Below are 23,368 nucleotides of genomic sequence, written 5' to 3'. Positions count from 1 at the left end.
ATACATAGAAGTTTCTAATTCTTTCTTGTATTAAAATAGATTAAATTTTAAATTTTTGATATAGATAAAAACTTACTAAATATAAAATAGTAAAAAAAAATATATTTTATCTTTGCAATGCTAATCATATATTAAAATATCTAAAAACTAATGAAATAATTTACAATAATCTATGATTAAAATTGAGCAACTCCAGACATAATTATGTATTTTTACAGAAAAATATTAATTATTAACTTAAATTAAATAATTGACAGAAAGCTATTTTTCTATAATTAACTTAAAATCTTTAAAAATAAAATGAAAATTTATTTTATCTTTTTCATTTTATATAAAAATTATTCAATTTTAAATAGACATATTTATTTTAATTTTTATCCTTTGCTTTTATTATTATAACAAACTAAAATTTATATCTCTATAAATATTTTATATTTTATTAGCTAAATAACAATAAAAAGTATCAATTTAAGAATTCTTATAATTTATTATGGTGAATACTTATTCATTTATTTATCATTAATCATTAATGTTTTGTTTTTTATAATAAATCAATTAATAAATTGATAATCTTTAAATTTTAAACCTTTAGTTTTTCTTCATAATATTTATCTTTATAAAGGTTTATTGTAAATGGTTTAGATGCCGATAGACTGGGAGGAAATAAAAATTTAGTTTTTTTTAAATGAAAGTTTAAAATTTTTTAAAACTTTTAAAAATAAAGTATGAAATACATTTTAGAAGTAAATAAATGAATGGAGTTTCTTACAAAATATTTATTACTTACTTGTTTGTATCTTATTTCATCATCTTGATTTAAACTCGTTCTTCTTTTATTTAATATTTTTATAATAGAAAAGGTATGATAAAAATATTTTATATCTTATAAATTTAAAAAAATTTATACAAAAGATACCATTTAAAAATAAATTCTAAAGTTAAATAGATTATTTTAAGGTTTTTGGTTTGCATAAATTTTAAAAAAGATACTGTAAAGATTATTTTGAAGATACTGTACCATACACAACTGATTAATTCGGAATTATATTTAAATTATAAAATATAAACCTTTAAAAAAGAGAAGCTGGATATAAATATTAATTATTATTTATAAAAAAAAAAAAATTTAATATTATAAAAAAGATCAACAAAAGAAAATATTACTCTTTATTTCTATTTTATCACAAAAAATGCCTAAGTTTCCTAAAGAAATCGAATACTCTGACACCTATAATGATGATGCATATTTTTATAGAAATGTAAGACTGCCTTAAGACCTATATAAAAAGATTCCTAAAGGAAAAATTATGACTGAGGATGTTTGGAGATCTCTGGGAATTAAAGTAAAAATACTTTTGATTTTCGCATTTTTAAAAATATACTTTTCAATTTAAAATAGAGTTCAAAGGGATGGCAACATTTTTATGTCTATAAACCAGAACCATTCATTATTATGCTAAGAAAGCCTGTCAATTTCTAGAATTGAAAAAATCCTTAAATTATTCAACTAACTAAAAAAATAAAAAATATTTACTATTATATTAATATATATTTAATGTGGTTAATTTATATTCTTGGTGTTATACTTTTGCAAATACTTCTTTCATTTAGTTTTTAAGAAAAATATTTCATTGGTTAATCTTTTAATCTTAATATAAAGTTTATTTTTGATATTTGATGATAGTATATAAACTGTGTTTATTTTTATTGTTATTGATAATTTTTTGATGATAATAAAATCAATCAAAAATAAAGAATATTCTACAAAATTTGTATACAGATAAAATGGATATTAAACTAGTCAAGGAATTCGAAAACTTTGTAAATTAGATCTAGCCTACTCTTAGCAAAATTGAAAAGCAATATAATAATTAAGCTGTTGCAGTAGAAAAGAGTTGCTTCAATAAAGCAAACAATTAAGAGCATAAATTTGTTGAATGTATGATTAAAAATAGCGATGCCTATCAAAAAGCATTTAAAAGCCTTGAGTATCATATTAATTACTGGAAAAATACAACTTTTCTCTGCTTTTAAAATAGTCCAAACGACTTAAGTAACTGTAAGTAAGAGGCTTCTAAAACGCTTGAATAATACATCCATAAATGCTTTAAAGATATTTGAAGAATTAACATATAGCTAATTTGTTCGTGCTAAAGAAAAGTTAAAAGAAATATTAAACTCAAATAGATTTGCTAAAAAATTAATAATTTATTAGATTTTAAAGTAGTATTTTTTAAGATTAAATTTTTATGAAATAATACATTTGTAAATAAATATAAAAATATTTGAATAATTTTAAGCCATAAAAATAATTTTAATATGAATAAATTTTCCCAAATAGAGTTGCTATTTTTTAAAATAAACACAAATTATTTTGATTTGGATCATAATATAAAACTTTGATTTTAATATTTATTTTTGGTGAAATAAAATAAATTTATTTATTTAATTAATTAATTAATTATTTATATTTCATTTATCATTTGAAAGATAACTGTTTTTTTGAGTGAATTTTTCTAAATCTTTTTCATCAGCAAAAATATTTAAAACCTCAAACAAAGAATTTGAGTGGTAATATTTTTATCTATAGAGATAGTCTAGAATGTCTTTTTTAGCAAAAATATCTGATTCATCTACTTCTCTTGTATAATATTTGCTTTTTTATATTTTTGCTATTTTACGTTCAGCTAAAGTATCGTATCCGTATTTTTTGTTAACGAAAAGCCAATAGCTGTATGCAATAATAGCATCAGATATACCTAAAAGGCATGTGATAGGTTCCATGAAGTCCCAACTTATGAATACGTATGTGCCATATTATACTAAACCTATTTGAGCTAAAACGACACCAAAGAATCTTTTAAAGAATTTTCTCATCTTTTTTTGTACAAGAGTCTCGTCTAATTCCTTTTTATCTGTCTCTTCTTTAGAAAGGCGCTTTTCAACTACTTGTATTAATTTTTCTAATTATTAAATGCGATGAGAGTTTTTTATGGACATTTTATTAAGTACAGATTTAATAACAAGATCTAAATGCTATCTATCAATCAATTCCTTAGAGTCTTTCTTTAAATATTCTGCAAACTCCCCAAAAAACTCTTAAAGAACATTTTATTATTGCATTGTATGTCCTCCTACTTAGCAAAAATCTTTTATTTTTTTGTAATTGAAGTTTGTGTCATGAATAGTTTAAACTCCCAAAGCAACATTATGCGAATTCAACGTATTTACAACATAAAAAAATTAGTTTTCAAGATTTATATAGAAATCATCCTATATGATTAGTTATAAAGGAGTTGATACAGCATAAGAATCTCCATCTTTGTTAAAAAAGTGGATTTCACCAAAACGGTATTTTTAAAATAGATCTAATTGTGCTTCTGACACTGACATATCTAAAGGAACAGGCATAGTACGCCCAGGGAAGTTAATAAAATAGCCTTTTTCATCAAATTCTAATCTTAGAACATCAACTATTTATAAAATACGTTAAAAAAAACAATTCACACTACTTTTTTGTGAACATCTCTTAGTAATTTAAAAATTATCTGATATAAAATTGAGTAATGAATTTAATAGATTAAATAGATATTCTTACTCACTTTATCTTAGATTTTTGAGAATGAGTAGCATGGAAATTTATAAAATCTATTTTATTTGCAAAAAGCCTAGGCTAAAAACTTGTGCATGGTTTCTTTTGAATGGGAGGTAACTATTTAAACTTTTGAGTTTATATTAATAAACAAAATAAATTAAGCAACGAAATTTTATTATATTTGAATAAATAAATAACATTTAAAAATAAGAAAACGAATTAAAAATAAGATACTATAACTAAAAATTTCGATTTGATTGATAATTTCATTTTATTCATATATAAAATTAACAAAAATCTATTGATATTTCATTCTACATTATTTTATAAATATTTTAAAAAATTAATTTATAAAATATTTTTTATTTCTTTTCAAGTTATTTTTGAATTATTAAAATTAATTTTTATTATTTTTTAAATAAAATTAAAGTTAGGTCTTAACCATAAGCAATATTTTAATTAAATATTTTTAAGGTAATTAAAATATATTAATTTTAAATGTTTAATATGTCAATATATTATATTTATTTTTTGTATTTAAATATTCTTAATTTATTTTAAGAAATTTTAACTACTTTATTTTTTTACCTTTTATGCATATATATTATAATTTATTTATGATTTATAATTAAGATTCAATAAATACATAAGATAGAGTTTTAAAATGAAATTTAAATATGGAGAAATTATTTCAAGTTTTAAATTAAAAATTTTATTAATTTTTTAATGTAGATGAAATTAATTTTCTTAAATTATAAATTAATTTATTTAAAAATTCTTATCCATTTACATTTTAACAATATCTCCCTTTAACTGAAGAGATAAATAGGGTTTCTCAATACAAATTAGTAATTATTAAAATATTTAAACAATGATAATTTTTAAAATTATACCAAATTAATCTCAAAAAAAAAAATCAAAATAGTAATACTTTATCTAAGGATTAAAAATTAATTATTTAATTAATTATTGCAGTATTGATTTAAATTTATGGAAATTATATAATCTTTATTTTTTTAATGATAACTGATTCTTTATAAACTTTAAAATCTCCTATAATTTATAAAATTAGTTATGTTAATGAATTCTATTTGTGGAAAACACAAAATATTAATTATAGAGAGATATTGCTGAAACACTCATTTATAAATTTTTATTTATTTATATAAAATATCATTTACTTATTGGATTATTTATATTCATTAAATTAATAGAATAAGATTATGAAATATGATAATTAAAAGTGAGTAAATTAAAGAAAATATACAAACTAAATCAAAACCTTATATACATAATTTTAACTTTTTAATTTAGTAAATATATATTTCATTCATTCATTTATTATTTATTTATTTATTCACTCGTTTATTTTATGGTTGTTATATAAAATTATTTAATTTAAATAAGTTAAATTTTTGATTTGTAAATTATATCATTTATTATTTTATTTTATTTTGTGTTTTAATAATTAAATTTAATAATTGATTGACTAATATTTATTATTTTGCTAAATGCCAATTACTTAATTCGCTCATAGATTTTGTAAGAATCTTTTTTCTAGCATTTTTATTTTTGATTCGTTACTTTCATATTTTTTCAGTTACTTATTAATTGGGTTGTTTAATTAATTCGAAGATGATCTTAAAGGTGTATTTTATTGGGTTAACTAAATTATTAAGAAATTACATTTATGAAAATTTATTTTAATAATGAATATTACTCTGTTAGTATGAAATGAACTAGCTTTTACAATATTTGTAGTTGAAGATGTTGAAACACTTTTATAATTATCATTGTTCTCTGAGTCATTAGGATTTTCTAACAAACGCAATTCTCTTTTTAATTTGTCTTAATTATGCTTTTATATTCTCTCTAAATCATTTAATCTCTCTAATATTCTTATCTTTTCTTTCCTTTTTTATTCCATTCTCTTTATTTATTTTTATAATTTATGAATTATTTAAAACAATTTTTAAATAAATAATAATTTTTACCACCGATTCAGCATTGCTCATTTCCAAGAAACCCTTTTCATTTTTTATTTCATTATTTTTTCCTCTTATTCTCATAGGTAATTCAGTTTTTTTATCTAAAACATTTCTCATCATCTGTTTTCCTGAATTTATAAAAGTCCCTCTCTAACTACTGCTATTAACAGAAGGATTATAAGAGCTGAAAGGTTTTTCTTAAGAAGTACCAAATAATATTTTAATATTATCGTTGCTATTCATCTAGTTAAAAAATGAAAATTTATATCAAAATTTTAATCTGGTTATTAAGTTTTACTTATATTGGTGGTAGGATTATTTGATTAGATGAGTTTGTATTTAAAAAAAAGTGGTCGCTTTAATCTCCTTAATTAATTTTATTCAGTAAGATTTCTTAATCTAATAAATTTTTAGATTCTGCAAGTGTCTTTAAAGTATCTTTATCAGTCTTAGAATCATCAAATATCCCACGCATAGACTATACTGTATTTTATTAGATTTTTGTGATTTCCAATTTCATTTATCTATTTTCTTAAATCAATTTCTCTACTTCATTTATAGATATATGAGTTTTCTTTAAACGTTCATTCTCCTCTTGCAATTTTAATAATCTTTAATGGATATCATTTGGATTGATTCCTTTCTTTTTCATATGAAGCAAATCCTTTAAGTAATTTATCTATTATAAGTTCATTAATTAATTATCTATAAAGCCTTGTTAATTTGATTTTAATTTACTTCTCTTTAGAGCTTTTGTACTATTTAAAAATCTGATGCATTTATTTCGTTTGGCTTAATCTTTAAAGTTATCTATTAATTTTAAATTATATTAGCAAAATCTACTTTAAAATATAAAAGTTATTATTTTTACATGTTGAGCTCTTTCTGCAAATTTTAGTGTTGAGAGGGTTTCTTCTAAACTATTAGAGCAAGGAGAAATATTTGCAATAATAAAAGTTTAACAATTCCCACTTAAGCTATCTTACAAGATACGGGTAAGCTTAGATTCCCTGTATGGAATAGGTAGCTTTTGATTGCTACTTAGAGAGTGTATAACTTTGCCTATATAAATAATAATAATTATTTAGATGTATTTATTTTAATATCCATTAAATTTAAATGCAATAATGTTTAGATTGGAAAAACATTACCAATTTGATTAAAAAATAATTTAAATATTATTTTCTATTTTTTCAAGCAATATTACAGTTAAAAAAATAAATGATAAAAATCTAAATAATTGATATGTTTAGATCTTATTACCTAGAGTTGTTAAAGATAAATTAATGCTTCTTAACTCATTAAAATGTTCTCCTCCCATAACTTCATTCTTATTTATTTTTTCTGAGCCTGCTAAATCACATAAATTAATTTTTGAACGCTATTTGATTATCAATGAGATCAGATTAACAAACATATTGTCAAATTAAATGAAGATTAATTTACTTTAATTTTTTTTTTCTCTTTTTAATATTCACTGTCATCTATTCTCTCTATTTATAGTTAGAAAATAGTATGTGATCTACTGCTTTTTACATTCATTTATGTAGTTCGAATAGCTCTATTTTTTTCTCCTCTTCTCATTAATTATAAGCTATCATAATAGTGAGCTACTTAATATTCAGATAAACCCTCTTATTATTTATTAATAGTAAATTAATATAGAATTAATCATATTTTTTATAAATTTCTATATATGAAAATGATATATATGACTATATTATTCTAAGAACAAAAATAAATCTAAAACCTTCTAAAAAATAGAAATGAGTAAAAATAATCATTTTGTAATTAAAAATATTTAAATTACACTTCCTTTTGATAACTAAGAAGTAAAAAATAATATATCATTTTAGTTACTCTTCATACAAATTATTTAAACAAGATCAAAAGTTTATAATTATATGAAATATTTTGAGGAATGCTAAAATTTTTTTTCACAAACTTCTATTTTAATTTGTTGGTGATTTCAAAATTTATAAAATAAAAATAAATAATTTACCAACATACATGCCTGACTGTTTATTCTCATGTATAGCTAAAGCGACAGGCTTCTAATTATCCTTTATTTAACATGGTATTTGAGTTAATTTAAATTTTTATATAAAAAAAAGATTAGTAACTTTGACTAAAAATTAGATAAGTTACTTGATCAAACTAAGATTAAGGAAAGTAATATAAAAATTTACCTGAAGCAAATCATATATTTTTTCATTGTAAATTTGAATAAATGATACATAAACAGATATTTGCATATGAGGATTCTATTCTCTTTTGAGAGTTATTTATCTAAAAACTTCATATATGGTTCTAGGTATTATTCCAGCAAAATTATGATCAGATTCTAGTGATTCAAAGAATGTAGATTAATGTTAAACTCTCAAATCTCTTCCTGTATATGCTTAATGTCCACTCATATATTCCCAATCAGCTCCAAACATAGTGTGTGTTTTGCCTAATTACCAAAAATAAAATATTATTTATTACCTAAATTCCAATAAAAAACAGGTATTTTAAATTAATGCAGAATAAATACCTGAACCAGTTTAACCATATGCAAAAACAGTGAAGTTATAACCATCTAATATATCTTACAGATAGGGCTTAAAATTTTCGAATACTTATTTTTAATTTTGACTTGGATCGAATGCTTGATCAAATTTTGATTCCATTAAATGAAGACTATCTTTTATTAGAATTTTTTTTTCCTATTTAAATACATTTAGCTTTAATATGAATTACAAATATTTAATGAAATTATTTCATTTCTTGCTCAAATAAATATCATTTTTTATTTTATATTTTTTTGAATGTTGTAATAAATTGATAATTAATTGCCTTGTTTAATAAATAATTACTTCGCTTTTTATTTCTACAACATCCTCTTATTCTTCATGAGGTAAAAATGGCCTTAGCCTAATATAAACCTAAATATTTTATTTCTTTTCATTTTATGAATTAGCTGTTAGTTAATCCTGCTTTTGAGAAGTATTATTCAAAGATTTCATAATTACTTGTTTATATTGCTATTAAATTTGTTAACTTATACTTAATTAAATGTATTTAATTTTTGTTGGTATTGATAAAAACTAATTATTTTTTTTTAATTAGTTTAATAATTGTTACTTATATAATTTTTTTTTGAATAAATAGCTATTAGTTTATGAAGATTAAATATTCTCTCGTTCAAACGAATTCTTCTAATCCTACTAAATAGCTTTCTATTATTTATGATTGATAAGTGAATTAGGAGTTTTAATTTTGATAAAATATAATTAAGTAAAATTAATTTTTTATCAAATAAATAAATTGATTTTATGAAAAGTCATTTTAACAAATAACTGACCAAAATTTTACAATAAATAAAATGTAAATATCAGACAAAATTAAAAGTATTTTAAGTGGTTTTCTTGATAAATTTATATTTTTACAAAATTAATTATTAAAATAAATAAACGAAAATTGCAAAATGAATTTATTTTATCTCAGATAAGAGCTGAATTATCTGCTTCATCAATTCCTATTGTTTAAAACATCTATTATAAGCTTATGCTTTCCTCTTGGTTTTCCAATAAATCCTTGACGGCTTCTTCACAAGTTCTTTTTCTTTTTTTAAATATACCCTATTTAAATATAATTAGAAATTAAAAAAGGGTATGATTAATTAATTAGTACTTCTATTTTAGCTAGCTTATCTTCAATTTATCTTACAACGTTAGAGTCTTCTGGTATAAACGATTCACTAGTAAAATATTGCATATCTTAATCTAATTAAAAAATTTACTGTTTAAATTTTTCTATTTCTAGTTGCAACTAATCGTTTGTTTTTTCTTACATTACTTTCGATAACTAAGAAACTAAATTTCTTAATTTTTAGTTTACTTCTGAAGCCTCTTTTTATTTATTTAGAATTTCATTAGTCAACTACTCTATCTCCTCTTTATTTACAACAGGAAGAAGTTCTTGGTTATACCAAAATACATATGCACTACCATATGCTTTTCTAACAATATATTTTTCTTCAACAGCCTAACTAAGTGCAGCCTCAATTGACCCTTTTTTAAATTATGTTTTTCCTTTTAAGTTACTTTCAAGAGTAGTTGCATTAAAAGGCTTGTTAGAGTTTTTCATGTAATCAATCAAGGTTTAGTAATCTAATTTTAAAATAACATTATTTGTATCAAGAATTTGTTCTCAAGTACATTCAAGTATTTTTACCTTAAACAGAGTATTTATTTTTATTGTTAGCTTTTTGCTCTTTCTTTGCACCCTTATGATTTTATCAATCAAAAATAAGTAAAATAAATTCAGAGTTATTAATTTGAAGAAATAATAAATGGTTAACTAAAAACCTTTCCGCCTTTTGGTTTTTAGTCACAAGTAGAAATATCTTCTTTTGCTATCTGTTCATCGCTATCACTTTCATCAGTATTTTCATCCCCAATTACTTCTTCGTCAAGGTTTTTTAATGCTTTTTTATTATTATTCTTTAATCAAAAATAATTTTAATTTAGTTAGATTTATTTGAAAAATTTTATCTTACTTTTGCTGCTTTTTTTTACTGGTTTTTTTATTCAGAAACAGAGGAAACCAAAGACTCTTTTGAAGAACTTTTTTTCTTTTTTGGCATTTCCTTTTTATTTTACCCAATTTTAACAGTGTCCATTTGATCTTTTTTTTTAGCATCCTCATCTTATTATTTATCAACATTTTTAGCATTTTTCCTTTTTTTTACTGTCCCTAAATCGATTTCTGTATTTACTTCAGTATCGCTCATTTTTTTTTATTTAGAAAATTAATTTTTAATTTTTTTAATTAATTAAATTTGTTTTATTTATATTTATTTTAGCTTATTTTAATTAAAAATTAATTAATTGTAATTTAATATTTAGTAGCTAAGCTAAATAAATTAATTTAATTATTTAATATATAAACTATTTTTGAGTCAAGTAGACCATGAATCTTCATTATTAGCCTAAATAATCTTCTAATTTACTATTTTCTTCTTCTTCTTCTAACAGATTATTTTTGCATTTATTTTCATAACTTTTAGTGTTATTTCTACTTTTTTGATCAAATATTTCAGAAATTGTTTGCATAATTTACTATTTTGATGCTTATTAATTTTATTTTATACTTTCTACTTGCTTGAATGTATCATCTAACTGCTTTAAATTAATTTCTTATTTTAGTTTTTCTCCTTACGATATACTTTGCGATGTTGAAATTTGATATAAGCTCTTTATTTTTTCACTAAATTAATCTCTCTAATAAATTAATTAGTTAATCTATTTGAGATAGTTATTATTTAATTATGTCAGCTCTGTGCTTAAAATCTAGCAAAGCTGTTGATTTTTATATAAAAGAAATACTTTAATTAAAATAAAGTAAAATATTTTTAAAAGAAAGAAAATATTTAGAATTACGTCTTTGTATGCAACTTTGCTTGCTTCTTAAATTTTAGAATTTTTTATTTGTTAATTAATAATTTTAATTAGCGGATTACTCTTCTTACAAAAGTAAAGGCTATCAATAGCTTCTATGACATTTTTTAGCTAAGTAGTTGATATTTCTCTCAAAACAAATATTCTAGTAATTAGCTAAATAACAGCTTAATGAATTCCACAAATATCATTTTAGGAAATTTGTACATCTTTCACAAAATTTTCAATTATTTCATCCAAATAATCAATCATTTATTTTTTTAATTTTTTGATTACGTAGGAATCTTATTTATTTTATATATAAATTTACTTCTACTTTAAGTTTTATGATTGTTCTGAAATATTTTTAGATTATTCATCTATTTAGCTTTAATCTTCATTAACTCTTTTAGGACTATGACTTCTATTTGCCTTAAAATTTATTAATTAAGGTAAAAGCTGATGTTTACCATCATTTAAATAACTATTATTTTCTGTTTTTATAACTTTGGATACTTCTTTATTTATCAAATCTTAATTTTTCTTTAAATTATGGTGATAATTGGGTTCAAATTTTAGATCATTGATTTATTCTAATCTTTTGAGAGTTTACTTTATATTTTAATCAGATTTATTTAAAATTTCATTTTCAGTGGAACTTTAAAAAGAGTTTTCATGGAATAAATTTTAAAACTTAATCTTTTCTTGATAAAAGTAGTCACATTTTTTGATTTCCTTTTCTTATTTTTTAAAAGCCAAATGTATGTTAAACTAATTTTAAAGCTAAGTAGAACCTTCCAGTTTTTAATCCTTTTTAGGTTGAGACAAATTTGAGACTTAATTATTCAAATCATCTTCTAATTATTAAAATAGATGAAATACTTAAGTCTTTTAAAATGGTTTAGGCTTTATCTTTTATGGCTCTCTTTCTTAATAATTTTCAAAAGCTTTTTAATAGTCCTAATTAATTCTGTATTTTATTTTATTATGTACTTAACTATTATTTATATGACTTGCAGAAGCAATATGACTTTCTTTTAATGAAGAATTACTTTCTATATTTGAATTCTAAATCTTTAAAATTACTCCTTTAGTTTTTAGTTTTGGAAAAGCCATATTTTATACAATTAAATTATGCTACTTATATTATTTAATTGTATGAATTAATATTATTTAAAAATAAACAATTAAACTCTTTTTATCTTAATTTTAATTGCTAATCAATCTATGGTAGATAATTCTTAATTTGATAACAAAAATCAATTTTTAATTCTGGAGATAAAATAACTTAAAAGTTTATTTATTAAGTAAAACTTAAGTTAGTAAACAAAATAATTGGCATATTTAAATATAAATATTAATTATAAAATTTTAAATTTAAAAATTACTATTATGGTAGTGGTTTTAAGTGAAAATAATATTAAAAAAGCAATAAGTATAAAAAAAAATACCTACCTTAGCTCCTTGTTTTCTAAATTATTTGAAATCCAAAAATTAATATTTATTTAATATAAATTATTCATTTAGAAACACTGGTTAAAAATAATAGCAAACTTATTTTATTAGCATTTACATTATATAATTAATTTATAAAATTTTCAAAGAAATTTTTCAAATACTTGATAGAGTGAGTGTTAGCTTGTATTAAAAAATATATTTTTACAAGAATTTACTACTCTCAACCCTGCTTTTTAAAATATTTTTTTAATTTATTTTTTTTGGGAGTCAAATAAATTTAGATTTACACAATGTAAAATATATAAATGGTTTAATAGATATAATAATTTTGAATCAGTCAATTAGATTTATTTGTTTATGTATTTTCGTTTGAAGAAGTTTCATTTTATTAAATAGCATCTAAATTTAAAATAAATTCAACTGGACAATGGTCACTTCCATAGATATTATTATTTATCATAGAGTCTTTAATAGAGGACTTAAATTCTTTATTTACAACGAAATAATCTATTCTCCATCCTATATTTGATTCTCTAGCTTTAGTTCTAACACTCCACCAAGAATATTTTATAGTTTCTGGATATAAAAATCTAAATGTATCTATCCATCCACTTTCTAAAAATTTACTAAAGCTATTCCTTTCTTCAATTGTAAATCCTGGAGAGTTTCTATTAGATTTGGGATTAGCTATATCTATTTCTTAGTGAGCTACATTTAAATCACCACAAAGAATCACATTTTTTTTCAATTTTAGTTAGTTTAAATAATTTTGAAAGTCTTTATCAAACGAATTAACTCTATAATCTAGTCTAACTAATTCCGATCCTGCATTAGGGACATAAACTACAACTAAATAAAATTTATCGAATTCAGCTGTAAGAACCCTTCCTTCGTTCTCGTGCTCTGCAATATCTATACCTTTTTTAATGCTAATGACTTTTTCTTTAGAGAAAATAGAAACGCCAGAGTAACCCTTAATTGGTGGTATACAGAAATTCCTTTTTAGTTTATTAATTTATGTATTTAATAAATTCTTATAACAATATTAAAGCTAAATTAATTTAATTCATTAATCTATTATTATGTTAATTATTTATAAAATTATTTATTTGTTTTTTAATATTTTTAGAAATGTAAAACTAAAAATTATAGTTTTTTGATAAAATTACCAATATTAGTAATAGCCTGAAGGAATATCTTTGTATACTTTTTCTTTTATAAAATTCGATTCATCTATTTTAGTTTCATTTAGGCATAGAATATCAGGATTTTCTTACTTTATATACTTTTATAAGTCTTCTCTTTTCAAAACAGCTCTTAATCCATTCACATTCCAACATGCTATTTTAATATTTTAACGATCTTTCCAAATTCCATCTCCTAATTCTGTATTTATTTCTACTTTATCTTCAACTTAGGTCTCAGGTTTTTTTTTTATTCCAGCAAAGAAATCACCTAATTGAGCCTGCTTTTTAGTCTTTTAAGTAGTAGTACTGGACTACGACTATTCAGGCTCTGAAATAGAGCTTGATTTTTTAATTATTTTACTCATACCTTTTTTCTTTTTAGTTTATTTTTCTACTGATTATTGCAAGTCTGAGCCTTTTTCGAGCTGAGTAAAATCTAAATTTTAAAAATTCAATATATTATTTAATATCTTTAGGCGGTAATACTATAATTATTATTACTTTACTTCAACAGTGGGAAAGTTAATAACTTTGGCGCATAAAATACCTTACCTACACGTTAAGTATTAAAGCATTGGTTTCTAAAATTTAAAAGACTAGAAGCTGAAAATCTAAAAGATTTAATCATTAATTTAAATTAATATTTAAAAGTAGTCAATTTTTGTGGGAATAATTAATTATTCCAGAAATGGATTTCATAATTTAGATAAAAATTAATAAAATCTTCTTGGATGCTATTATATTTTACATAAAGACAGATCAAAAAAACTCTCTGATAAAATTGATTTGCTAATTTGTATAAAAATTTTCAATTTTAGAATCAAAACCAATCAAGAAATCAATACAAATTTATTTGCATTAGATAAAATACAAAAAGCAGTTAGTTATTTATAACTAAAAATACACAAATTACAGTTATGGAGATAATAAACTTTTAATATAAAATAAATTATAAATATTTAATATGAAATTTAGTAAGATTTTGGTGATATTAATAGATGGTTTTGGCTACCATTGTTGATAAACAATACCAGTATTAATTTAAAAATATTATTAAGGTATTAAATATTGAATACTCATTGTATAAGAAATTAATATGTTTCTTGATCAAAAAAAAATTGAAATTCTGCCAAATTTTCTTTATTAATATATTAAATTAGTTAAGAATTTGCTTCAAAAAAACTTTTGATTGTGAATCCTCTATGAAATCCCTCACAATTGTCAAGTGCATTTTACTCCTCTTCCGTATATTGTTAGACGTAAATTATATATTCGCCTCCTGTAATATTATCGTTTAGAATTTCCGCTCCATTTTCTCTTAGTTATTTAATCAGTCCATTTGATGCTCTAAATAATTTTGGTACTAATGACCCATCATGCTCAATAAATCTTATTTCTAAATTCTATTTCAAAATGTTTATATTAAATTATCAGTAGCATTAAATAATACAAGAATATACCTCAGAAGTGTTTTGGTTTTCATAAATCTAAAATTCATCTTCCATTTGATCTTTCTTCTACACTCTATCTACTAATTTATTTGAAGCTAATTACCAAATGTAGGAGAACTTTATTATTATTTTTAGATTTAAATTTTTATTGTTTATTCCTTATTTTATTAATAGATTACATGTTTCTTTACGATATGCTTCTTACTTTTTTATGCTGAAATTAATCTTCTTAAAAATTTCCAGAATAATTAAAATATTTAACCTAATAAAATTTGCTTGTTACAAATAAGATATTTCTATATTTTTAATGTTATATTTTACTTAATCTACTACTGATTAATATTTAAATTTTGTACAAACCTTAAAAAAAATTTTTTTTTGTTTAATTAAAATCTTATAAATTTAAATTAGAATAAAAAGAATAATAGCGATTAAAAAATCTTAAATTGAATATAAAATAAATGATAAAAATAATTATTAATGTCTAATTTAAAAATTTATAAGGCAAACATTTTTTTGAATCAAGATTTTTTAAGTTTACATTATATTATTTGAAAAATGAGTAACTCTAAATAATTTTAAATAAATTCATGCTGATTTAAAAAACTAAATATGTTGACTACACCACAATTTAGATTAAAGAAAAAATATAATTTAATTGATTTCTTATGAAAGAAATAGAAAATTATTGTTAAATTTACAAACCAACCTTATTTACATTTTATAAAGTAGACATACTATTTAGAGCTTAATATAGAATCTCTTCTACTATACTGTTAATTTTGTTTAAAATTTGTTCAATTAAAATATAATATTCAACATATTTAATTAAGATACAATTTTATAATTATCTTTTAGACTATGTTCATTTGATTTTAATTAATTTTCATTTATATAGGGGCTTTATAACTTTAAATTGTTTAATTATCAAGCTTTTATGTATTCATGTTATATCTCTCATTTAAGATCCCAATCTATTTATTATTTATTTTACAGTAGTTTTCGTTTTTTATTTAAAAATACATTAGCTACAATATATTTTTAATATTATCAAATTTATTTATTTATTTTTTGGATTATTTGATTTTTAATTACAAATTAAATATTTGAATTTAATTTTATTTATTTATTTTAAAATAATTTTCAATAGCTAATAGTTGAATATTGTTAAAAAAATATTTTATGAAGAAGAAAAAGTATTAATTAAAGTAATTATCAATTTGAATTTATATATTTTATGATCGATCAGTATTCTGTTTTACTAAATTACTCAATCAAATTTAAAATAAATCAAAAATAAATTAAGAAATAAATAAATACTTTGATTAAATTCAAAATAAAATGTTTATTTAAAATTTTTTCAGTTTGTGGACTAGATTTATTTCAAGAATAGCTATATTTTAAAACCTATAAGGGAGCATTCTAGAAATAGATTTAGAATTAATTCTTTAATTTTCTGATTAAAAGATGTAATTTTTATTTTTTGAGCCTTTAATACTGAGGTTTATAATTTTTATTGATTGTAAGATGATATCCAATATTAAGTAAAGCATGAAAATATTCTTATATGTGCATTTACATTTTTAAAAAATATGTCGTCTGTATTAACTAAATTTAATTTTCTTTAATTGCTCCATTTCTTAAAATTTACATTTTTCTTATGTGATTTTACAAAATATTTATCAGAATTTATGATTCATTATTGCTAACTATCGGCAATTTTTTTCAAATTGTTAAATTTTGAAATCAAAAATATTTATTAAATGTAATCATTTTATTTTTTTATTATAAAAAGAAAACTATTTTGATGGCAAGATTAATTTAAAAATAAAAAAAACTACTTGCTTAAGTAATAAATTTATTTAATTTAAAAATGGATTCGGCACAAGTGTCTAAAAGAAAAAAAATAACTATGAACTTAAAATAAAAAGAGTAAAATGAAGAATAAATATGAATTTTACTTTATAAAAGTGCATGGATAGAACATTCAAAGAAAAAAATTATAAAATTTAATGATAATGAGAAATGAAAAGTGAAATGTAATAAAATAGAAAAATCATAAAAGCAAATTTGCTTACAATTAGTTAATATAATTAAAAGAAAAAAAGAAGGAAATTTAATTTATTCTCAGCTAAGTTAAAAAAACAAAGGGGGTGCTAATAATTTTCACAAAATAAATACATACAAACAAAAATTTTTTCCATCAAAATTCTTTTTTTCCAGAAGTATCAGAGAGCAATAAACAAGCTCTAAATTTCAAAGTTATCATTTAAAACCCTTAACAAAAATGAATTCTAATATCTCCTCGTCTTCTATGGCTCAAGATTAAGCTTCTTTAATGAAGAAGAAAAAAGCCATAGCTACTCAAAAGACACGTCTTTCAGTACCAGCTTTCCTTTTAAAAACTTATGAAATGATAGAAGTAATTTTTTTCAGATCATTTAATCTTAATAATTATAATGAATTCAACTCTGTTTTGCTAATTTTTTTGATTATTAATTCATAGAATAAAGATTATCAAGACATCGTCTGCTGGAATAACGATGGCCAATCTTTCGTAATTAAAAATATAAATGAGTTTTCTGAGAAAGTACTTTCAAACTACTTCAAACATAATAACTTTGCTTCTTTTGTTCGTTAAGTAAATAATTTTTCTTTTTGTATAGAAAATTTGCATGTATTTAAATAGAATCTCTTGCTTCAGCCTTCTATCATTCAGAAAAAAAAATTTTTATATAATTTCTTATGAAATACAAAGAATGAATGAATAGAATATCATTCATTTTCTTTATTAAATTATATCTCATTCATTTTAATTTATTTCATTTGTCTACTCATTCAATCATTCATTTATTTAATTATTTATTTATTTCATTTTTCTTTTAGTTGAACATGTATGACTTCCATAAAATAAGAAATGAAAATAATGAAACGGAATTTCGTCATAGGCTCTTCTAGAAAGGAAACAAGTAAAAAATAAAAACTTTTAATTTAAATTATTTTATTTTAAACAAAATTTTATTGAAAATACTCATCAAATTAAATAAATTTTAGGAATATGCTTATCGATATTAAGAGAAAAAGTGGTGATAATGCTCAAGAAGATTAATCTGAATAAGGTTAAATGTCCTCAATTGATATGATGGAGATGGAGAGAATAAAGAAAGACTATAACCTCTTCCTCTCTGAAGTGATGAATATCAAACAAAAATATACAGAATAAGAAAGAATTATGCATCAGATGGCTGCAAGTATTGAAAGAGTATACTCAGAAAAGCAGGCTTTACAACAAGAATTTTAAAAATTCAAGTAAATACTCAAAATATTTTTATTTTTTTTGGACTTGATATTGTTTTTTCTAAAAATAAATGAAAAAAATTTCCTTTAAGGAATAAAAATAGTTTAACATTATTTAAATAATATTTTTGGTTAAAAATAGAGAAGAACAGTAGTTAACAAATGATAAACTTTATTATTTATAATCTTACCTTCTTATGGGAACTGATTAGCTTTAAGGAGTTTATCAGCAAACTCAAGACTCAGCTTTAAGCAACCTATCAAAAAAAATGCAATAAAATAATAATAATAATAATAATTTTTAATTTTCTAATGGAAATAATAATTTATCACATATGAGTACAAACTCAAGTTTCTGTAATAGCAACGAAAACAACAATAACAATAATAGCAACAACAACAATAATAATAATATAAGTAAAAATCTCTCTTAATTGCTTGGACAGGGAAATAGCTTTGGACAATATGGAAACAATAATTTAGGAAACGGAAATAACATTTTAAATAATAACCCAGAATAATATGGATAAAACAAATAAAACAATTTAAGTTCCTCTTATCACTCATGTACATTTTATTCTCCTTCTTTTGAAACTTAAAATTATTCAGATTATTCTCATTAATCATACTCATAATAAAATTTTAACATTAACTATTTATAAAATAACTTCTAAAGAATTTGATGAATTTATGTTTGTTTTGATAAATATTGTTTATACACCTGTAGTTTATTTCTTAGTTTAATTTTTCTTCATCAAATTCATAAATAAATATTTATTTTTTAAAGCTTTTTATTTATTTATTTTTTAAATAAATAGTAGCTGGAGAAAATGAAAGTGTCCATAGTTAAAGCAATGCAAATATGGAGCATAAAATTTCTAAAAAGCAAGATTGGTCTTCTGTTTCATAACTTAATAAAGACGGCGTAAATCTTTCTTAAATTTTGAAAATTTCAATAAACTTAATTAATTAATTTATTAAATAGGAAAATATTCCAATCTGCCCTCTTCCTTTTGTATAAAAGAAAAAAGAGAGAAGTTAATTGTGTGAAAAATAAATAAATAATCTTGTGAATGTATTTAAGAATGTTGATTTGAAAAATATTTAAAAACCTGATATATTTAATAATTATCTACGTGATGTTTTCTAAAGCGGAAAAAGTACTATTTCAGAAGAAGCTATAAACCAGTATACTTTAGGAAGTCAAGCAAAAAGGATGTTCTAAACTAATTAAAGTAATGCTGGTAGACAAAATCTTTCAATGTTTGAGGGTAATCCTTTAAAAAGAATATGTGGAAATAATAACTTGAATTTACCGCTTGGAATTACAGACGGATCTGAAAAATCTGAAGTTAGCCTTGCTTAAGGATTAAGCTTATTTTAAAATTCTTAATTAGGAGGAATAAGTAATGGAGGAAGTCAGAAGTAAATTTAGTTGTAATTGCAAACAAGTTTTAACAATGGTGGTAATAATAATGGCACTAGTGGTAACTCTCAAGGAGGATAAGGATAGACTGGCTTATTTAGTCCGTCCTATTTTAATTAAGGTGAGTCATCTCCAAGAATACCTTTCAATCTTTATCCTAGTCCAAATCCCAACAGTGGAAATAATGGTAATGGATTTGGTAACAATTTTTAAGGCAATAATGCTTCAGGCCTTCAAAACTTCTTAACATCCCCTTCTCCTAATATGAGTCCTCTTTTATTACGTGATATGGAAGAGTTTATTAGCTAAACTAATGCAAATTAAACTTTATCTTATGGTAATAACTAGAATAATGGTGGCGTCTCTAATAATGGAAATAATATTGATATAAACAAAAGATTAGCATAAGATCTTTTAACTAGCTTTAAAACCGAGGCAAAGCAAGAAAACAAATATTACTGAGTTATTAAAATTTAATCTTAGTCTAAACTAAAAAATTTTTACTTAAGAAAATAGCCTATAGTTAGTTACAAAGTAACCACAAGTATAAACTTTAAAAAAGGTGTATATAAACCAACTAAGTGGATGAAAAAACAATAGAACGAATGATTAAATGAATAAATACTTTTAATTAAAATGACAACAAGATTTTAATTATTTAAAAAATTTTCTAAATAAAAACGATATATTAATAATGTTATAAACTCACTCACTCAATTTATTTGATTTATTTTATTACCAAATAATCTGTTTCAAAAGACTTTATATATAAATATATAATTAATTAATTAATTCATTCATTCATTTGTCTTTTATAAGAAAAAAATAAAGCTATTCTTTCATCAAATTTTAATATCATTTTAATTTATATTTTTCTGAGTTAAATTCTATGCATTTTTTTGATTTCCTTTTATTTCAGCTTTGACTAAGATATATTTAAAAGCAGCATTAAAATTTATAGTTTTAAGATTTTGTTTTTCAAATCACGGAAAAAATAAACATGAATGTATGAGTAAAAGAGCTTTTAATTAAAATATTACATTTTTTGTTATTTAAAATGATTTTCATGTTAAAGTTTTTTTGTTTGTTTAAAATAAAATATTAATTTAATTTTTTTAATTTATATAATGTTGAAGATGATTTTTCATATATAATTCGTTACCTGTAAATAAGTAAATAGAATTTTATGTTTTTTTGATATTTATTAATATAATTTATATGTTTTATAATAGTTACATAAGAACATAAAAAGAATTTTGATTTGTATGATTCAAATGTAATTTTTTATTTTTCTGTCAGGTTTGACTAATCTATGTACTGTATATAAAAACCTTCGTATCTATATATATATATTACAAATTATTTTTAAAGTTATAGAATAGTTATATGTATATATATTATTTAAATTGTATTTATATTATTGAGTCTACAAAATAAGGAATGTATGTTACTAGCCATAAATTATTTATATGTTTATATTTTGCTTAAATATATTTTTAAGTAAAAATTGTTTGTGTGTTCTATAAAAAATTTGTTTTTAGAAATCGTTTAGAAAGGATTAAAAAATAAATAAATATTATATATATATAAATAATCTTTAGAGTTTTAAGTAGATGAAGAGGGATTTTAATTTGAGAAATATTTATAAAAAATCAAAAAATTAAAGTAAAAGAAAAAGAAAATAGTGTTCTAAAAAGCTCAATCAAGTTAGTTAAATAAATATAAAAAAAGGTTCTTCAAAACAAAATTAAAATAATTTCAACCAGAAGGTAAAAAATTTATTATTGATTTCATTTTTCTAAGATATACTCATTTTATTATTTAAATGGCAGGATTTAGGTTTAGATAAGACTAAAAGAAGCTTTTCGATTGAAAAATATAATAATAATTATTTATAAATTCATAATTAGATTAGCAGGAAATAATATTAATAATTACAACTCCATTATAATCAATTATACCACAAAACAAAATCACTAATAAATAACTAACAAACTATTCAGAGAACTTATAATCTAACTAACTAACTTACTAACTAGATCGATAATTGTAGTATTGAGAATAGACGCTCTGAAAATATAACATAAACTACATCATATTATAAATAAAGAACAAACCTATTATCAACAAAATATATTCATTCTTAAATACAATATGTAATTAAATATATAGTTAATTTATTCTTTTTCTTCGTAGGCCACTTTTCATTATTTTTAGCCATAACTGAACCAAGCGTTCATAAATGATCTTCAAGCAAACTCCTTACATATATAATATGGATATTATTATCTTTTCTTTTGCATATAAATGTTTGAAACATTTAATTTGCAACTTGAGCAAAAAGATAATAAAAATTTTGAAATATTTCTAAAACAACATAAATTGTTTGTTTTTAAATTGCTTTAAGTTTTCTTTCAAATTGTTAGTTAGCCATAAATATAATCCTTTCTTTAATATGTTTCTTACTAGCATATTATTTTAATTCGATATGAAAACTATCTACTTATTAGATTTTCAAGCAAAATAAATGTTTAATTTGACTTTACTCCGCTTCAGATTAGATAGTTTAATTTTGAATTTAATACTCTTAATTTTTGGATATTAAATTAGGCTATAATTAACTATTATAATATAGATATTCCCTTCAATTTTTTTTTTATGTTAAATTTAACAAGTGCAAATATTAAATTTATGTTCAAAGAATTAATATATTAATTTTGTATAATTTAGAACAAATGGCTGGTGATATTATTTATTAACTACTTTCAGAAAACAAAAAATACAGAATCAGCATAGAAGGATAAATAATTCTTGTTAGTGAGCTAAAAAAACGTATCAGCCAAGAGTTAGGTACTGCATAATACTCAATAATCATATTCAAATATATAAATAAATATATATTCATTATTCTCAAATCACTACTGAACTATTAAAGACTAATAGATTCGAAATTATATATATCAAATAAGAATAATCAATCATTCTTTCATTCAATTAATTAATCAATCAAAGATTTTGCTTTTAAAATAAATATTGAAAATCTAGCATTTAATTTTTAAAGATAAATTTGCATGATTGAACTTAATTTCACATAAATTAAATTTATTCTCTTAAAAAATTTACTTTAAAGAGAATAAATTTACTTTTATAAATCGAATAAAGTTTTCCTTTCAATTATTTATTAAAATACCAATTAAAAAAAAGTTATTTTTGATAATTGGCAGATTTATAATAAAAAAAACTTTTGATAAAATAAAAAGCTTTATTAGCTAAATACTTTTAAGGTTTAGCTGCTTAATTGTTTGAGACCATTTTAGCTTAATTAATCATTTATTTGAGATATTTTAAATTTAAAATAATTTATTCAAAAAAATTAATTTATTTTTTAAACAAAAAAGGACATAAGGAGGAACTTTGTATATATAGCTCTGATCAACAGAGAGAATACTAAGACAATGAAAGAATTCCTGCTCACACAAGTGTATTTGTTGAAAGAAAACAAAATAGCATGAACACTAACTTTACTAATAATAAATTTTTAAA

The 23,368-nt window shown here is 21.0% G+C and overlaps 10 protein-coding genes across 10 annotated transcripts; 4 read left to right on the top strand and 6 right to left on the bottom strand. All coding sequences in view use genetic code 6, as the record gives it.

Moving 5' to 3' along the window:
- Positions 1 to 1,190: 1,190 nt before the first annotated feature.
- TTHERM_00794670 (cyclin-dependent kinase regulatory subunit) lies at positions 1,191 to 1,486 on the top strand (the record flags this gene model as incomplete). The annotated part of the gene is made up of 2 exons (XM_001020986.3): positions 1,191 to 1,343; positions 1,400 to 1,486. The coding sequence occupies 2 exons, from the start codon at positions 1,191 to 1,193 to the stop codon at positions 1,484 to 1,486; spliced, it is 240 nt and encodes a 79-aa protein (XP_001020986.1).
- Positions 1,487 to 1,740: 254 nt separating this feature from the next.
- Positions 1,741 to 2,121, top strand: TTHERM_00794660 (hypothetical protein; the record flags this gene model as incomplete). The annotated part of the gene is made up of 1 exon (XM_001020985.2): positions 1,741 to 2,121. Exon 1 carries the CDS (start codon positions 1,786 to 1,788, stop codon positions 2,119 to 2,121), a length of 336 nt encoding a protein of 111 aa, XP_001020985.1. The 5' UTR covers positions 1,741 to 1,785.
- A 351-nt stretch (positions 2,122 to 2,472) lies between these two features.
- On the bottom strand, positions 2,473 to 3,689 carry TTHERM_000794659 (transmembrane protein, putative; the record flags this gene model as incomplete). Its single annotated transcript, XM_012798845.1, has 2 exons — positions 2,473 to 3,473; positions 3,599 to 3,689. 2 exons carry the CDS (start codon positions 3,687 to 3,689, stop codon positions 2,473 to 2,475), a joined length of 1,092 nt encoding a protein of 363 aa, XP_012654299.1.
- Positions 3,690 to 5,126: 1,437 nt separating this feature from the next.
- Positions 5,127 to 8,591, bottom strand: TTHERM_00794640 (kinesin motor catalytic domain protein; the record flags this gene model as incomplete). Its single annotated transcript, XM_001020983.2, has 12 exons — positions 5,127 to 5,261; positions 5,316 to 5,525; positions 5,590 to 5,826; positions 5,882 to 6,262; positions 6,322 to 6,393; positions 6,455 to 6,645; positions 6,847 to 6,964; positions 7,030 to 7,217; positions 7,586 to 7,646; positions 7,773 to 8,038; positions 8,120 to 8,291; positions 8,442 to 8,591. 12 exons carry the CDS (start codon positions 8,589 to 8,591, stop codon positions 5,127 to 5,129), a joined length of 2,181 nt encoding a protein of 726 aa, XP_001020983.2.
- A 477-nt stretch (positions 8,592 to 9,068) lies between these two features.
- Positions 9,069 to 10,360, bottom strand: TTHERM_00794620 (TBP1 interacting protein; the record flags this gene model as incomplete). Its single annotated transcript, XM_001020981.3, has 5 exons — positions 9,069 to 9,206; positions 9,259 to 9,737; positions 9,802 to 9,853; positions 9,936 to 10,070; positions 10,127 to 10,360. The coding sequence occupies 5 exons, from the start codon at positions 10,358 to 10,360 to the stop codon at positions 9,069 to 9,071; spliced, it is 1,038 nt and encodes a 345-aa protein (XP_001020981.3).
- A 187-nt stretch (positions 10,361 to 10,547) lies between these two features.
- On the bottom strand, positions 10,548 to 12,122 carry TTHERM_00794610 (hypothetical protein; the record flags this gene model as incomplete). The annotated part of the gene is made up of 2 exons (XM_001020980.2): positions 10,548 to 10,928; positions 11,010 to 12,122. The coding sequence occupies 2 exons, from the start codon at positions 12,120 to 12,122 to the stop codon at positions 10,548 to 10,550; spliced, it is 1,494 nt and encodes a 497-aa protein (XP_001020980.2).
- A 679-nt stretch (positions 12,123 to 12,801) lies between these two features.
- Positions 12,802 to 14,279, bottom strand: TTHERM_00794600 (ExoIII family purinic/apyrimidinic (AP) endonuclease family animal Ape2 subfamily protein; the record flags this gene model as incomplete). Its single annotated transcript, XM_001020979.2, has 3 exons — positions 12,802 to 13,462; positions 13,634 to 14,087; positions 14,153 to 14,279. The coding sequence occupies 3 exons, from the start codon at positions 14,277 to 14,279 to the stop codon at positions 12,802 to 12,804; spliced, it is 1,242 nt and encodes a 413-aa protein (XP_001020979.2).
- A 448-nt stretch (positions 14,280 to 14,727) lies between these two features.
- Positions 14,728 to 15,156, bottom strand: TTHERM_000794599 (hypothetical protein; the record flags this gene model as incomplete). Its single annotated transcript, XM_012798844.1, has 2 exons — positions 14,728 to 15,054; positions 15,112 to 15,156. 2 exons carry the CDS (start codon positions 15,154 to 15,156, stop codon positions 14,728 to 14,730), a joined length of 372 nt encoding a protein of 123 aa, XP_012654298.1.
- Positions 15,157 to 17,224: 2,068 nt separating this feature from the next.
- TTHERM_00794590 (HSF-type DNA-binding domain protein) lies at positions 17,225 to 20,287 on the top strand (the record flags this gene model as incomplete). Its single annotated transcript, XM_001020978.3, has 7 exons — positions 17,225 to 17,524; positions 17,609 to 17,743; positions 17,989 to 18,071; positions 18,157 to 18,411; positions 18,542 to 18,966; positions 19,218 to 19,324; positions 19,385 to 20,287. Exons 1-7 carry the CDS (start codon positions 17,390 to 17,392, stop codon positions 20,285 to 20,287), a joined length of 2,043 nt encoding a protein of 680 aa, XP_001020978.2. The 5' UTR covers positions 17,225 to 17,389.
- A 1,151-nt stretch (positions 20,288 to 21,438) lies between these two features.
- TTHERM_000794589 (hypothetical protein) lies at positions 21,439 to 22,750 on the top strand (the record flags this gene model as incomplete). Its single annotated transcript, XM_012798843.1, has 3 exons — positions 21,439 to 21,594; positions 21,658 to 21,981; positions 22,556 to 22,750. 3 exons carry the CDS (start codon positions 21,439 to 21,441, stop codon positions 22,748 to 22,750), a joined length of 675 nt encoding a protein of 224 aa, XP_012654297.1.
- Between the last annotated feature and the right edge of the window lie 618 nt (positions 22,751 to 23,368).

This window comes from Tetrahymena thermophila (genome assembly GCF_000189635.1).
Source record: "Tetrahymena thermophila SB210 genomic scaffold scf_8254552, whole genome shotgun sequence".
NCBI lineage: Eukaryota > Ciliophora > Oligohymenophorea > Hymenostomatida > Tetrahymenidae > Tetrahymena > Tetrahymena thermophila.
This window is presented reverse-complemented; position numbering and strand designations above follow the sequence as displayed.